We start from the raw sequence: 15,831 nt of genomic DNA on the forward strand, positions 1-15,831 counted from the left end.
TCCTCCTAATCATAGAATCACAGAATGGTTTGGATTGGAAGGCACCTTAAAGATCATCTAGTTCCAACTTACCTGCCATGGGCAGGGACACCTTCCACTAGACCAGGTTGCTCAAAGCTCCATCCAGCCTGGCCTTGAACACTTCCAGGGACGGGGCATCCACAGCTTCTCTGGGCAACCTGTTCCAGTGCCTCAGCACCCTCATGGTGAAGAAGCTACTCCTCTGGTCAACCCAGTGACTAACACACTGGTGGCCGGGCTGCAGGACTTGCCACATAGCTCTTAGTCACATTCTCATCAGCTCATGACTTCTGAGCACTGTCCCTCCATGATGCTACTTGTGTCAGTCCTGCTTCTCACCAGCTCTCCTGCAGCTGCCAGGCGGGTGTGAGCAGGGGCACTGACCACTGAGGAGTGGGATGGCCAGGACAAGGCATTCACCCAGGCTTCGACCAGCAGCTGCTGGCTTGAGCACACTGTTTCCCACCCTAGTATGAGGACCATGCTGGCAAGGCCATTGAGCTCCGGCACCCACCCCAGCTCACTCGGGTACTGCCCAGGCCACCCCGAGCCCCAGAGGCAAGCTGCTTCTCTCCTCGAGGCTTTTAGCAGCAGAACACAGTAAGCATGCCAGGACTGGCCAGGTAGGAAAGAGATTTCTTTTTGCCTTGTGATTCAGCCTCCATGATGCCTTATGGTACTCACTGGAACTGGGAATAAAACCATTTGTCATCTTATTGCTGAACAAACAGTTTGCAAAGAGCTGCCCTGGGGAAAGCGCAATGTCCTGGGGTTGCTGGTGCTGCTGATTAGATTGAAGACTCCGACCATGATCCTTCATCCCTGCACTGGCAGCGGCATGGAGTTTTAGCTCTCAATATTTATTTCCTAATTCCTAAAAGTTTCAGGTTCACATCTGGCTACAATCTATATTAGGGAGGCCCAGTTCAGATCTCCTCTCCAAATATCTCAGAGGCAGCTGCGGTGCTGACGCAAGGCAGAGGCTGCGGGCTACATGTAGGTACACGGGGAAGTGTGGTGTGTACAGCACGCCTCGTGGCACGCAGGGACAGCTTGTCAGTGCCTCAGGTCCCTAACTGATGGGCAAACCCAGCCCTGTCCTACCTCCACGTTGACTGATTTCATTAGGTCTCATTTTCCTCTTCAAAGCTTTAGGAAGTCTCAAAGCATCCAGCGTGTCAACACGAGTCCTTAGTCACTGCATCAATATCGCAGCTAATGAGATCAAAGAAGAAGTTGTTATCTCATCCTTCCTGACAAAATCTGTGGGCAACCAGTGGGACAACTGACTGGGAACCTCCAGATTTTGATTGGTACTGGCTCCCTGTCTGACGGACATACCATATAAACTAGGAGAGAAGTGGTGTGCTGGAGGGAAGGCAATAACTCCTACCTCTGAGCAGAATTTAAAAATTGAAAGTAGCATCTATTCAGCTTCTTCAAGCTGTTTCAAAGGACTTGTAAGGCTCCAGTTGCCATTGTGCGCCTGGTAATTCTGTGTCACAACTAATTACTGCCTAATAACCGTTGTGGGGACAAAGTCCCTGGTTTAAAAGAGAAGTCTATTTCGTCTCGCATTCAGGCCTAATCTGACCCTGAATAGCGGAGATTACATGAGGTAATACAGCAGTTATTTCTACCTGCTGTAGTTCATAAGCTCCATTCTCCAGCTGAGGCAAAAACCCCCTCCCCCTTTAAAAAGATTATTTGTCATTAAAATGCTCAGTAGCGGGGTTTTTTAGCGCTTTTTTTTTTTTTTTTTTTTTTAATCTGGATGTTGCCTACACTTTCAGAAAGGTTTTTGAAGAAAGATTAGCAGGATTAGGAAAGGTTCACATATGTTCAGCTTCACTATTGGTATTCAAGACATCACAACTCCACCACCACCCAGGAAGCCCAAGAAAACCGAGAGCGGAGAGAGAGAGAGGGGCAGAAAGAAAGAGGCCTCCTGGCCAGAAAAAGCGAAGAGTGCTTCAGCAAGTAAAACAGTCAAGTCAGACCCAGGGCACAGAGGCTGTCACACCGCAGAAATCCTTGCCTTTCACTCCAGCAAAAATATGTCTCTTACTCAGCACCTCATAACTACACGTGCTTGCAGCTGTGCTGGCAGCTCAGCTTTGCTCCCTTGCTCGTAGCCCAGGCAGACGCGCTGCAAGAGATTTGCAGCCAAAAAGGGGCATTTCCTCAGGCAGACACCAGCCTTGAAATACAACCCACAACAAAGCAAGATGGAAATGTGTGCAACAAACAAGAGTTGTCTGGCCTCAACCTGGTAGCACTGAGTGGGCTGCAGAGACCAGGCATTGAACAGCAAATGGACGACATCACCTCTGCGTATCCAGAAAAGGACAGGCAAAGCAGTGCAGGTGCCAGGGCACAGGTCCCTGTGGCCTCATGGGTCACCCTTGGGGTCTTCAGCCCTTTTTCTGGTGCTGTAAGGGACAGAGGGATCTGTGAGAACAGATGTAAAAATGTTTCACTTTGTCCTGCCGGACACTTGCCAAGAAGCCGTGAAAAAAAGAGTATGGCCATATGGAACTGCCTGCTCTCTTGGAAATGTTTAAGCTCAGCAAGGGAACAGGTCCCATGGGATGTGTCCCATGCCCAGGGCAATGCTAGAAAGTAGCTGAATTTCTTCAGAGTTATCATGGAAGGAAAGAAGTTTGGAAATGATGGGTAGAAGGCCTTCGGGACAACCGGCATAAACTGTGTCCTTGCTAGTAGACCTCAAAATTACATTCCCATACCTTCTGTCTTTGGAGAAAATGGGATTTTTCTGGATGCAAATCTGTTTGTACAGATCAACACCTGTCCAGTCAAAATACAGTCCAGGTCTTTGTTCAGGTTAATTTTTGTTTGCACTGTAAACAGCTAAGCAAGGTTTAAATCAATGTAACTCATCCTCTGAATGCAGGGACCTTCTAAAGCCTGGAGAACAGTTTACTCTGTCAATGTGAATTTTCTCCCTTTTTAGGCAACAACTTTTCTGCCTGTTTCAGATTTTCAAGAAAAAAAAACCTTAGCTATCCTTAACAATTTTTCTCCTACCTTGCCTTTTTCACCAACACCCTCACACTTACTCCTTGCCCCCTGAGATGCTCGCTTGTAATGCTGCATCACCTTACTCCTTTCCTCCACTCAGCAGCCCTGGAAACACATCTTGCTCACCACTCCTTCCCCATCCCCTTCGCTCTCCCAAGACCTTGCACTTCTGCCCTCTCTCACTACATGCTCCCCATCCTTCTCAAGCGTTTCCCTCACAAGTCACTCATCCTGAGCCTACCTGTTGCCTGCAGGTCAGGATCTTTCCTGAGCCTTCCCAGTTTCCCTGCTCCAGCCCCTCCTTGGAGCTCCAAGACGGGCACCCAGCAGTTAACATGAGAGGCAGAGCCACAGCTGCTCTGGCGTTTTGGCAGAGAAACCCCTCCAGCTCCTCCGAGAGCTGAACCCTTCAAGATGGCTTTGAAGGACGTATGGCTCAGGAGAAGCATGCCAGGACCTCACTCGCATCGTTGGTGGATTGTCAGGGAGAGGCTTCATATGGAACTGCTAAAACAAGCTATGTTATTTAAGGCATTTATATTTTCACTTGTGAACATTTTCTTCAAGTGATTCCAAAGGAACATGTGCTTTAAATCTCTGCACCTCGATAAAGTGAGCCCAGGCGCACATGGGAGTGGGTCAGGGCCGCCACTCCGGCCAGGCAAGCGCAGATCCCACCCAACACGACAAAGGGAGAAACAGTGTAAAGAACTAAAGGTAATAAATCCAGCATGTTAGACAAAAGATCAAAATTTCTGCCAATGTGTTACCAAAAGCAAGGAATCTCTCATCTTGGTTTGGTTTGGTGTTTTGTCTGTTTGGTTTTGGGTTTGGTTTTGCTCTTGTTTGTTTTTCTTAGTTTTGGTTTGGTTTTGTTCTTTTCTGTTCCAACAAATACATAAAAACTGGCACCTGAACAACATCTTTCTGCAGCTCAACAGCCTGTGGAGGAACTGTCTATGGAGGACCTTTTAATCAATTCAAATGGGAAAGAAGGACCGAGTCTAGCACAGAAACACCCCTGTTTACATGAATGATGTGGCAGGCATCAAAATTAGAGGGCCAGCCTTGTAAGAGGAGAGGGACTCTTCAAGCATAGCACACAGTGAGAGGGCTATCAAGTCCTGTAAAACGCTATCACACATGAGTCTGCAAAACTACTTCCTCCAAGTTTCACGGGAGTTTGGAATGAAGTGGTCTCACTGTTGAGCTCCTGTGAACATAAATCCCTTCTGGATGATTTGCATTTTAGGAGGGGAGGGAGAGACCTCAGAAACTTCAGATTGAAAGCATCAAAACTTGTACTTTTAGATAATTCTCATCTGTCTTTTGCATTTGAGTCAGGATTAAAATCCTGAGTGATACAGCATTTGTACAGCAGTTAAATTTGAGTAATGCCTTCTTTTTTTTATTTCTTTCCTAGTGCTACACAGCTTTTTGCATTCCCAGAGACATGAATGACAGCTCATGCTTGCAGAGGGTGCTGATTCAGAATTTTACCTGAAACAGCGTGTACACGGTGCCTCCTGTGAAATGGGTCTTTTATTCTGGAAAGGGGAGTCAAAATTCACTTCCAGGACAGATTGAATAAATCCCTCTGCAGTTCCCACAAGAGATGGGGGTCCTCACTGCTTCAGGGGCAATAAGAGTTTTGCCATAGTGAGATTTTATCTCTTCCTGCAGAAGTTATTACTACTGCCTGGTTGAACACAGGAATAATAGCATGTGCCAAACTCAGCACTTTTCACCTGCTTCAGCATCCCACCCACACCTGTGAGGACACACCTTAGATGGCCATGAGGGATGCCCCATCATAAGCCAAACAGTGGGAAACTCAATATGACCACAGTTGCCTTTTGCATCCAGTTTTCCTTCTGGTTCTTAAAAGCGGAAAATACAAAAGCAAAGAGGTGGCGGGGGGGGGAACCAAACCACTCTGAATAACTCTGCTGCTCAAATGTTTCACACGAGCGTGGGTTGTGGCAGGGGGCCAGGCCCCGCAGCCCACGTCCACACCCATTCCCGCGGCGAGGGGGGCGGAATGCGGGTGCATTTTCCTGAGTGGGAGGAGGCCTCCCCTGCATGGTATAAAACGTGTCAGCTGAGCTACATGAAAAGAACAGCTATTTTCTGTTCTTCTGCTATGAGCAGCATCCCCACAGCAGCAGCTTAATGCACGGAGGGGGGTCAATCATGGCCTGTCAAGGAAGGCATGGGCTGGGTGCAGGCCAGCTCTCCGCTTGAGCAGCACACATTTCCCCAGGACTTCAAGGGATGCACTACATTTTTCATGGTCTGAAAAATCAGTGATACATCCCCATCTTGCTCCTCAGCTTCGCCCCCAAAGTAAGCCCATGGGAACAGCAGTGGGGTAAATTCCTGGGCGACCCCAGCACATCACTGCAGGCTTCCCGCCTTTTGCCAAGGAGTAGTTGGCAGGAGGTGGCAGGAGGCCTCCTCAGGTGGTGGCGGGAGGTCTTTGACTCCATGGTCAGCTGGTGGAGCTGGGACCCCCAGTGCCAGTGGGTACAGTGGGAATCGCTCTAAAACTGTACGAAGAGCCATATGAAAGCCAGCACACCACCTTCCCATGTCATGTCCATCTATCTAGGAGTAATCCCTCTTTCCAGCTAAACATCTCAGGAATGGAACTTGTAAATACAAACAAATAGAAAGTAGCTATTGCCTGGGTAGCCCAGCAAAGTTGGGTAGAGTTGATGAGAGACATATGGTTCCAGCACTCCCTAAAAAAATATAATTGCTATCTTCAGGTGGCTGCGCACCCTCTCCTTCTAATGAGTAAGATATTTAAAGTCCTGAACTGTTTATGTGACATTTCAATAAAAAATGCAGAGATTTGACAACATTTCCATATTCCTCCTTTAATGTCTGAATGTCTCTGACTTAATCCCAGTTCCTTGGCATTTATTACTGTTTGTTACACTAACAAGTGAGATTATGAGAATTCTAATGAAGGCTTCCAGTGAAAAACTCTGTGATTAAAATGCCATAATAACAGTTGCATGCATTTATGTGCCTGATTATCATAATCTATTTAGCACAAGTAAACATACAAACAGAAGGAGAAAAGCGAGCCCACTGACACTTCAGCAAAAGGAGAATTGGAAATGAGGGAGAAACAATGTAAATATGTAAATGTCTTTGTGTATTCTTTTTATCTTTTTTTCTCATCCTTGCTTTTTTTCTCCATTTGCTAATGAGACATCTATGGTTCGTCACATGTGGTCCCTCTTTGCTTGGCCGAGGTGTGTTTTTTGGGCCATCTGCTGGGGCCACTCTCCTGAACAATGCCACCCAGAAAGCGAAGGAGATGTTCGCCGCAACCTTTGACATCATGGGCGATGAGAGATGGTGTTGTACAGACTCAGGGCTTTGATATGTTCATTCCAAACGCTCAGTTCAGCTGTTACTCCATTAATGCAAGTCCCAGTACAACACGAGAAGGCGACAAACCCCCAAAACTCTCAACATATTAAGGAGAAATCTCACCAAATTGCTAATGTGGACTTTTGCATCTGAGCCTTTTTTAATTTTTTTTCTTTTTTTTTTTTTTTCCAGGTTAGAGAACAGACTGGCTAAGAACTTCTCCATCCGAAGGATCAAGGGTTTCCCATAATTCTGGCAGGGAAATGCTCATGACCAGCAAGTGGTACAGCATGAACCCAATCATTGTTTCCACTGTGTGAAACCCATTCTGAAGGGCACTGACACCTTCAGACGGGGAAACATTTCCATCATGAGTACACAGCAACAAAATCCTTGGGGCTCAGCCAGGCAGATGCAGTAACCTATTAGCAATCAGGCTTTTTAAAACATTTTTCTCCTGAGCACAGGGTAGGGACAGGACAAGAGAATAACCTGAGGACGATTTTTTATCTAGTGGGTATTCACGTGGGAAGCAAAACATACCCACGTTTTCATCTTCTGCTCATCATTAAAACTCTGCTAGGACTCCCTTATTTCTAAAGACCTCTCAGTCAAAATAGAGAAATGGAAAGTCGAGAAGAGATGAAAGGTAGTATAAAAGTGCCACATACAGACAAATGGCAAAATGTGTAAAATGCTGCCCAGGAAACTCAAAATGAGAACTGAAAGTCCTTGTTGTGTTATATGCAGATTTCCTGAAAAAAATGATAGTAAAATACAATTTTGTAAAATAAATTCAGCCTTGAAAAAGACACTCCATTTTTTTGCAGAGGAGATACACTCAGTTGTGCTTGGGCTTTCTTTGCCCCTCCATCTACCCTGTTTTCCTTAAAATAAGTCAGGGTCTTATATTAATTTTTGCTCCAAAAGCTGCTTACTTTTTTAATGAACTTTAACTAGGGCTTATTTTTGGAGTGGGGCTTCAATTTTGAGCACACTCAAAATCCTGAAAAATCATGCTAGGGCTTATTTTTGTAGTAGGTCTTATTGTCAGCGAAACAGGGTATATAACACATATATTTCTTTCCCACCCTCAAGCCCTGCTGCTGAGACCAGGGGATGAAGGCAGTTTGGACCAGCTCACCGATCTGAACACATGGGTGTTTTTTCAGTCCTGTTGGTGTCCAGCTTGGCCAGTGCAAAGCAAAACCCCCAGTTCAGAGGGGTCCCCAGTTCTGTCACCTGTGAGACAGAAATCTGCATGTGGCTGGGCAAAGATCTGCATAGATTGGTAGATCCTTCTCTGGATCTGTTTCCTTGCCTCTGCCCATTTAAAAGCAGTTGCATCGGTTTGCTTCTCTCGTATGTTCCCATCATTCCTTCCCCATCACAGGAGCTCACTTTGGAAGGATTTGCACATGAGGGACAGCTTCAAGCCCAAGGGAAGTTAAACACATCCCCAGCTTAAGAAGGACAAAGAATTACTAGAAGAGCCCAGCAGAGGACTACAAAGATAATTATGGGTCTGGAGCATCTTTCTTATGAGGAGAGACTGAGAGAGCTGGGTCTGTTCAGCCTAGAAAAGGCTAAGAGGGGTTCTCGTAAATGTTTATAAATATCTCAAGGGCGGGTGTCAAGAGAATGGGACCAGCCTCCTTTCAGTGGTGCCCAACAATAGGATGAGGGACAACAGAAACAGGCTGAAGCACAGGAGGTTCCATCTGATTACGAGGAAAAACTTTACTTTGAGGGTGCCAGAGCACTGGAACAGGCTGCCCAGAGAGGTTGTGGAATCTGCTTCTCTGGAGACATTCAAAACCCATATGGACACATTCCTGTGCAATCTGCTCTGGGTGAACCTGCTTTAGCATGTGGGTTGAACCAGATGATCTCCAGAAGTCCCTTCCAACCCCAACCATTCTGTGATTCTGGGATTTTTTACTAGCATTGTATCTCTTCTGTAACAGGCTGGTACTGGGACTACCAGCTGAGGCTGGCAGGTTTTCACCTCTGAGTCTGAGGAAAGGCGTGATGCACAGTGGACCTCTGGTTAGTGAGGTGACATTTCTGTAGAGCTCCCACTCCTCTGCAGACTGGAAATGCTCCACCAGCCACATAGAAATTATGTCACACAGGTATTTCTTTACTACCAGCACAAGAAGATCCTCAGCATCACCACAGTCCTGAGAAGAGCCCGAAGACTGACATGACATGGCAGTCAATGGATGCCTGCCCAGGATGCCCAGGACAGGAGGTCCCGGCAGCAGACATGCTCCTGCCTCTGAGCCTAGGCACCTCTGCTGCGAGTGGGGCAGCACATGGGCCTGCCAGCACAGTGCTTTCTTGGAGTTTCTGCCTCTTTCTCCTCATTTGCCCATAGTAGATTATATTGTTAATGAGAAGTGAAATTGTTGGTAAGACATAGTAGCTGTTAAAATGAAATAGCTATCATGGTGTTTTATAAGCTCTAGGCGTTGCTTTTCATTATGGCAATACAATAGTTGTGTCAAGTTATCAGTTGCATCCTTAAAGTTTATTAAACGAAGTAATACCATATCTTGTAAAAAGTATGGTATCTTGCATTAAACACAACAAATGATGGTCAGAAATCTTGTATGTCTTACACCTATACCAAAGAGTCTAGATGAAGTGGTTTTGGTAACATCTTACAGTCAGAGAAAGTCAGTCCCTGTTAATCTCATGTGTGAGACTTGTCCTGTTGGAGTAAACATCCACATTTGAGGAGAGGGACATCTGAGCCCTAAAGATCTAACACACAGAATCTATTCTGGGTTTTAAATATTAATCTAATTATTTTCTTATAGATGACATCAGGCTCATAAGTGACAAAAGTTTATAAATAAAGAGGGTTTTTTCTGCTAGATGAGAATAGGAGGTGGCCTATTTCCTGCATATATTTAATCCTGAAAATATCACAAACATCAGCTCTGGTATTTCTGAGACTTCCCTCTGGGTGACTCCTGTGAAGATTAGAAGCTTTTCCAGTCTCTGATTGAATGGGAAGACATGCTGAGTTTTTGGCAAAGAGCATGTGCCTCCAACATTTCAATCAAACAAGTGTTAACAAAAACAAATCTAGGACCAGGGGAAAAAAAATAATCCCACCAGAATAAAAATTAATTTGGGTCCCTTTCTTGGAGATCACAGGTATCAAATATGTTAGTTGGGAAGGTAGAATGGCACCAAAGCCCACAGGCTAGACTTCATTTGTAAGCCCAGAACAACAGCAAAAAATAAATTTATATCTGATTCAGATACATCCAGAAAGAAAAGGGGGGGACGGGGGAAGGGGAGGGGCACAAACTTGAACCGTCAAGATATTATTCCCCGCCCTGAGACTCCCCTCATACCTTTAGCAGTGGGCAGAGAGCTTGAAGGCAATCCCCACATCCTCATGTCCTCAGTGTCAGGTTCTGAGATTTGTGCTCTTGGTGTGCACAGGGAGGGGGCAGCTGTGACCTCAGTGGACTCCCTGCAGACCCCACTCTCAACCAAAAAGTTTAAAAGGCTCTGGAGCTGCAAAGCCCAATTTTGAGCCTGCAGCACTGCTAACAGATGGGATGCAGACAGCACTGGAGATCAGGCCTTAGAGCTTCCAAGGCATCATTAAAACTGTTTTCAGCTGCCAGTCCTCAAGGAACTGTGGTCACACAAGCTCTTCATCCTTCAGATGCCTCAGATTCCTTAGAGCCAGGCAGGGACACTTCCAGTGTAGCTGTGTGGTATCCATGAAGAAAGGACCCTGGGCCGCAGGCCTTGAGGGAATATAGGCAATAACAATCTCAAACAATAACTTAATGACGTTCCAAGTGATTTTCAACATGAAAGCAACAGTCTGGTTTTTATTAAGTTATCACTTCATCACGTTCCCTGATTGCCTTCATTCATGTCTTAGTTGCCTACAGTCGAGATTTAAGAAAAGAAAAAAATATTCATAGGTAAGAAAATAGGTTCTGCTCCACATTTTAGTGTCAAAAGCAAGTTGGGGTGAAGGGCTTCTCTGGGAACCCTTTGGAGCCACCTTCCCGGGACGCGCCGATAAGAGGTTTTTTGCAATACTGAGCCTTACTGTATCGAGTAGGGGATGTGCGACATTTAATTTAACATTTCACAGATCACCCTCCTTCCTTCTTGCAACCCCTCTTCTTCTGACGAGGACGGCAGAGAAGCACCGCCCCGCCGCTACCGCCTCGGACGGCTCCGGTCCTGGCCCTGCACAAACTCCATGCCGGCCGGTGCAAGGAGCCCCGCAGGCTGCGCAGGTGGGACAGAGTTCACGTCCCGACAGACAGACACACAGTGATAATCAAATAAATTGCTCCCCCGTTAAGGACACAGATCTTGTTTTCTCCTTGGAGGCGGTGGCGTGGGGTTTCCTCTCTGAAGGAAGGGAAAGAGGAGAAGGGAGAGGGAGAGGGGGGAGGAGAGGAAGGAAAAGGAAAAGAAGAAGAGGACAAGGAAAAAAAAAAAGTCAAAGAAAGGAAAAAAAAAACAAAAACAAAAACAAAAAGTAAAAAAGAAAACGGGGGCAAAAGTGGAAAAGGGAAAAGGAAAAAGGAGGAGTCCGCTGCTGACTTCTCCTCTCCGAAACCCCTAGGGTGCCTCCCCAGGGCGCAGGGCAGCCCCGGAGCTCCGGCAGCCCCTGACGCGCCTCCACCCGCTGCCTATTCCGCTCCCTCGGGACAGCGGTCAGCGGCCGTTCGCCGCTTTTCCCCCACCATACCTCCCGGCAGGTAGCTTCCACCTCTGCTCCAGCCCCCCGCCGCCACTCCTTCCCCCAGCGTCCGCCCGGGTTCCCGGAGCCTCGGGGGCTCCTGTCCGCCCCGCCCGGGCGCGCCGGAGCCCCCAGGATTGCGGAGCGAGCGGCGCGCTGGCACCGCCGCTGGGGCTTGGCGGGCCCGTCCCGTCCCCAGGCTGATGAAGTAGCTGGTAAAACCCTGTCCACGGAGTTGAGCCGGCGGCCGCGGCACGGCAGGGTCTGCCGCAAATCCGACGGGAAGGACGGGACCCCCCCCATTCGTTTGGGGTGCGAAGGGACTTGGCGGGTCTGGTCTTTTAAGAAGGAAAGGTCCCAGCCTTTTAAGAAGGAAAATTACCGAGCCCTGGGAGGCGGAGGGGAGACAAGCGATGCCGGCGTTTTCTTCGTTTCCGACACAGCATCGCAGCCCGGGGGCGACTGCTCCCGCCCCGCAGCCCCGCCTGGCCCGGCCGGTGCCCGTTCCCTCTCCCAGGGCCGGGCCCTACCAGGAGCCGGCGGCCGGGGGAAAGGCGCCGGGGCTTAATTAGTTGTGCTCGTTGTTGCCCTGTTTTATGCGGTTCCAACAATGCGCCGTATAGAGCCATCAGTCAAAAGGCAGAGGCAGGCTTCCCGCTGCCGCCTCACTGCTTCCCGACCACGAAATAAATGCAAAGTTTGCACAGACGTGTCCCCCCACTGCCTCCCCGTCCCGCTGCTCACCTCCAGGGCTCAGCCCCAGTTTCCCCCGCCTTACCCCTCTATCCGCCCGAGGGAAGGGATGTCGCACCCGCCTCCCCCCGGACGGACTCCGCAGCCCCGCAAGCAGGTGCGGAAAAGGAGAACCGGGGCGGCCGCTCTGCCCGGCCGGCCGGGGGCGGGGGGGAGCTAGGAGCAAGTCCCTGGTGGCCAGGCCGGGGGCCGCCCGGGTGGCAGCGGGACACACGCCGGCCGGCGGGCGGCGGTGAGCCCGGCTGTCGCTGGGACAGATTTTCCTAATTGACCCGTTACGGATCATCTCCGTAACCGTTGGGAAACACATTTCCACGCTTCACTTCTTAACGTTTTAAATACATATTTAACGGATGGTTGAGGCTTGCCGGGCCAGCTGGGAAACACACGGGTGTAAAAATAATACAACAAAGGCAACGAGGTCGGGGGGGGGGGGGCGTATCGGAGGGATTTACCCCAGTGGGAGAAAGCCCCGACCCTGTTGCACGGAACTGTCGGGGCAAGGGGGGTCGTCGGGGAACCGGGCGCGGCGCATAGGGTGGCGGTGGGCATTTCCGAAAGTCAATTTTTTAAAATGTATTTTTTTGTTGATGTCTTTTTTCTTTCTTTCTCTCCCTTCTCCTGCTCCCGTCTTGCTGCAGGTTATTTGGGGGTAGGATTTGCGGGCTCTTCTGTCGTCTTCTCCCGGGCGCTGCAGGGCCGGAGCCAAGAGACCCTGCTGAGACCGGCGCTGTCCGGCACCGCCCGGCGACTTCCGCGGAGAAATTCACTCGTGGGGAATGGGGTGACCGAAATAACTTTTTTCTTCCCCTCCTTTTGCAGCACATAAGGGGGAGATGACGACCGGACTGGGGGCAGGAGGGGGCACCCGCCGGGGAAAGCGCGCCGGCTGCCCGGTACGTGTGGCGGGGCCGGGGCTGAGCGCTTCCCGGCGGGGCGGGACGGGACGGGACACGGGGAAACACCGACGTGCTGGCAGGAGCTGGGCAGCGAGGCCTCCCCCAGGGCTTTGCGGCGTCGGGCCCCTGTTTCGTCCCGTCCCCGTCCCGTCCCGCCCTCCCAACAGCTGTTCCCGGCGCTGTCATTGTTACATTTTATTATGGATTTGACAAAAGTCCCTCCCCCCTACCGCGCCCCCCCGCCGGGCTCCCAGCGCCGCTGCCGGCCGTCGACCCCCCCGTCCTCCCGCCCCATCGAGCCGGACCGGCCCCGGTGACATCAGCCGTTCCCCCCCTGGCCGTCCCCCCCCACCTCCGCCGCCGCCGATTGGCGCAGCCCCCCTCCCGCCCGGTGACATCGTTCTTCCCCGGCGCGGCTATAAAGCCACCGCCGCCGCCGCCGCAAGGTGCGCGCTGCTGCCGTGCTCGCCCGTCACGGCGCGCCGCTCCCTACGGCCGCCCCGCGCACGGTAAGTGTCCCCCGCGCCCGCGCACCCCGGCGCGGCACCCCCGAAGTCCCGGCCCGGCGGAGAGGCGCGGAAGGAGGGACGGGACGGGAAGGCAGGGGAGGGGCTCCCCCGAGGGCACTCCGCGGGCGGCGGCGAAGGAAGGGCGGGCAGCGCGGTCTGTCCCGCCCGGAGCGTCGCCCCGCGACCCCGAGGAGCGGCGGCGGAGCAAGCGCGCCGACGTGGCGGGCGGGCGGCGGCGGTGCTCCGCCAAGTTTCCGCGGGCGCTGACCCCGTGCCGCCTGCGGGCTCTCTCCCCTCCCCGCAGGCAGTCCGGTGCGCGCCGCCGTCCCGCCCGCCGTGCCATGGACTCGGACGCCAGCCTGGTCTCCAGCCGCCCGTCCTCCCCGGAGCCCGATGACCTCTTCCTCACGGCCAGGAATAAAGGCAGCGGCGGGGGCTTCACGGGCGGCACCGTGTCCAGCTCCACGCAGAGCGACTCCCCGCCGGAGCTGAGCGCCGAGCTGCGCAGCGCCATGAGCGCTGCGGGGGTGGTGGTGGTGGACAAGTTGGGCTTCAAGTCCTCGTCGTCCTCGTCCTCCTCGTCCTCGTCGTCCTCCTCCAAGAAGGACAAGAAGCAGATGACGGAGCCAGAGCTGCAACAGCTGCGGCTGAAGATCAACAGTCGGGAGCGCAAGCGAATGCACGACCTGAACATCGCCATGGACGGGCTTAGGGAGGTAATGCCCTATGCCCACGGCCCGTCGGTGCGCAAGCTCTCCAAGATCGCCACGCTCCTCCTGGCGCGCAACTACATCCTCATGCTCACCAACTCCCTGGAGGAGATGAAGCGCCTGGTCAGCGAGATCTACGGCGGACACCACGCCGGCTTCCACCCCGCCGCCTGCCCCGGCGGCATGGGCGCCCACTCCGCCCCGCTGCCCGGCCATCCGGGCCACCCCGCCTCGCACCCCGTCCACCACCCCATCCTGCCCCCAGCCGCCGTCTCCAGCGCTTCCCTGCCCGGCTCCGGCCTCTCGGCCGTCAGCTCCATCCGGCCCCCCCACGGGCTCCTCAAGTCGCCCTCAGCTGCGGCCGCCGCCCCCCTGGGCAGCGGCTTCCAGCACTGGGGGGGGATGCCCTGCCCCTGCAGCATGTGCCAGGTGTCGGCCCCGCCGCACCACCACGTCTCCGGCATGGGCACCGCCAGCCTCCCCAGATTAGCCACCGATACCAAATGAGTCCCTCGGCGGAGCCGTTCCGCCGCGCCCCGCGCCGCCCGGGCACCTCCAGGACCTACAAACGCGCCCTCCCCGGAGGCAGCGGGTCCCCCTCGCCCCCGGGGCCGTCGGAGGGGCGGTAGAAGGGGATGGACGCCGGCCTGGGCTCTGCCCGGCTCCCCAAACGGCGGGGAAACCACCCCAACACAAGTAAACGGCCGCGCATCTTCTTTATTTTTAATTTTACGTTGTTGTCGATAACTTCGCTAGGAGGGGAAAACAGACCTAGGCTCGTCGCAAACGGAGGAACCAAAACTGCAAAGGGGTTTTTGCTCGTTTTTTTGTTTGTTTGTTCGTTCCTCTACCCCCCTCAAGGTTTCGTTTCTACACGTAGAGCCTTTGGGGCAGTTTCTAGGTCACATCCCAGCCAGGTGTCTGCCACTGGACTCCCGGCACTGGCGGGGAGCAGCGGGGCTCTGGGTGGACGTGTAGCCGGGAAACTCGGTTTATTCCTCCGCTCTCCCGCCCGCCGTTTTTTTAATTTTTATTTCTGTTTCGGGATTTGTAAATATACCGTTCAACGATAACGACGCAAGTCTGCTCTGCCTGAGCTTTCCGTCCGTGCACTTGTACTGTGTAAGCCTCATACGTGAATAAGGGGTCGGTTTGCTTTGATTTCGTTGTTTTGGGTTCTTGGGGTTTGTTGGGGGTTTTGGTTTTTTTTAAGCGTATAACACTTTTTTTTTTCGTTCCTGCCATCTTTAACAAAGTTTGAACTCTCTAATGCTCTTTCTGTGTAGGAACTTTCACATTGTCCTTGTTGCAATACTGAGAACTTGGGCTTGTTTCTGAAATAACAACTTTTCTTATCGCTGTCCCTTGCAGAGATTTTATCATCTGTTTATTTTTGTAAAAAAAAAAAAAAAAAGAAAAGAAAAAAAGTTGCTAAATAATATTTATTACTTGTTTGGTTGGAAAAAAAAAGAGTGATCCATTGTTGAGATTTTAAATAAAAATAAATTTTAAAAAGAAAAAACACACACAAAAAGGCATTTTAAATAAATGGCCCTTTCCTCTTCCTTGCTGTTTTGCGGCGAGAGGGGAGGCGGAGGCAGGTGCTGGTACAGGAGCTGGTGCGGGACCTCGGTGGGACAGCCGGCTCTGCGGGGTTACGTTCGCAAAGCTGGGAAGGAATGGGAATATTTTAGTCGCATCCTTGCCTTTTCCCTAAGTTTTTTGTTAGTTTGCTTCGCCGGCTAATCGCAACCGTTTTGATCGGTTTTGTTTCC

At 51.4% G+C, this 15,831-nt stretch overlaps 1 protein-coding gene and 1 long non-coding RNA gene across 4 annotated transcripts; one reads left to right on the forward strand and one right to left on the reverse strand.

Moving 5' to 3' along the window:
* Positions 1-5,929: 5,929 nt before the first annotated feature.
* Positions 5,930-13,223, reverse strand: LOC110365293 (uncharacterized). Of its 3 annotated transcripts, none has more exons than XR_010473334.1 (2): positions 11,568-13,223; positions 5,930-10,370 (listed from the first exon to the last, which is right to left on the reverse strand). It is a non-coding gene; the product is annotated as an uncharacterized LOC110365293 (long non-coding RNA). The 3 variants fall into 3 exon arrangements; XR_010473331.1 differs by having other exon boundaries at positions 5,930-10,851; XR_010473341.1 differs by lacking the exon at positions 11,568-13,223 and adding an exon at positions 11,195-11,558.
* OLIG2 (oligodendrocyte transcription factor 2) lies at positions 13,220-15,605 on the forward strand. The gene is made up of 2 exons (XM_065066605.1): positions 13,220-13,346; positions 13,651-15,605. Exon 2 carries the CDS (start codon positions 13,688-13,690, stop codon positions 14,561-14,563), a length of 876 nt encoding a protein of 291 aa, XP_064922677.1. The 5' UTR covers positions 13,220-13,346; positions 13,651-13,687; the 3' UTR covers positions 14,564-15,605.
* Positions 15,606-15,831: the final 226 nt, after the last annotated feature.

The sequence above is a fragment of the Columba livia genome, chromosome 1 (genome assembly GCF_036013475.1).
Source record: "Columba livia isolate bColLiv1 breed racing homer chromosome 1, bColLiv1.pat.W.v2, whole genome shotgun sequence".
NCBI lineage: Eukaryota > Metazoa > Chordata > Aves > Columbiformes > Columbidae > Columba > Columba livia.

Bases quoted from the DNA above. Each gene is read 5' to 3' on its own strand.
- OLIG2 (XM_065066605.1), top strand. From the start codon at position 13,688: ATGGACTCGGACGCCAGCCTGGTCTCCAGCCGCCCGTCCTCCCCGGAG.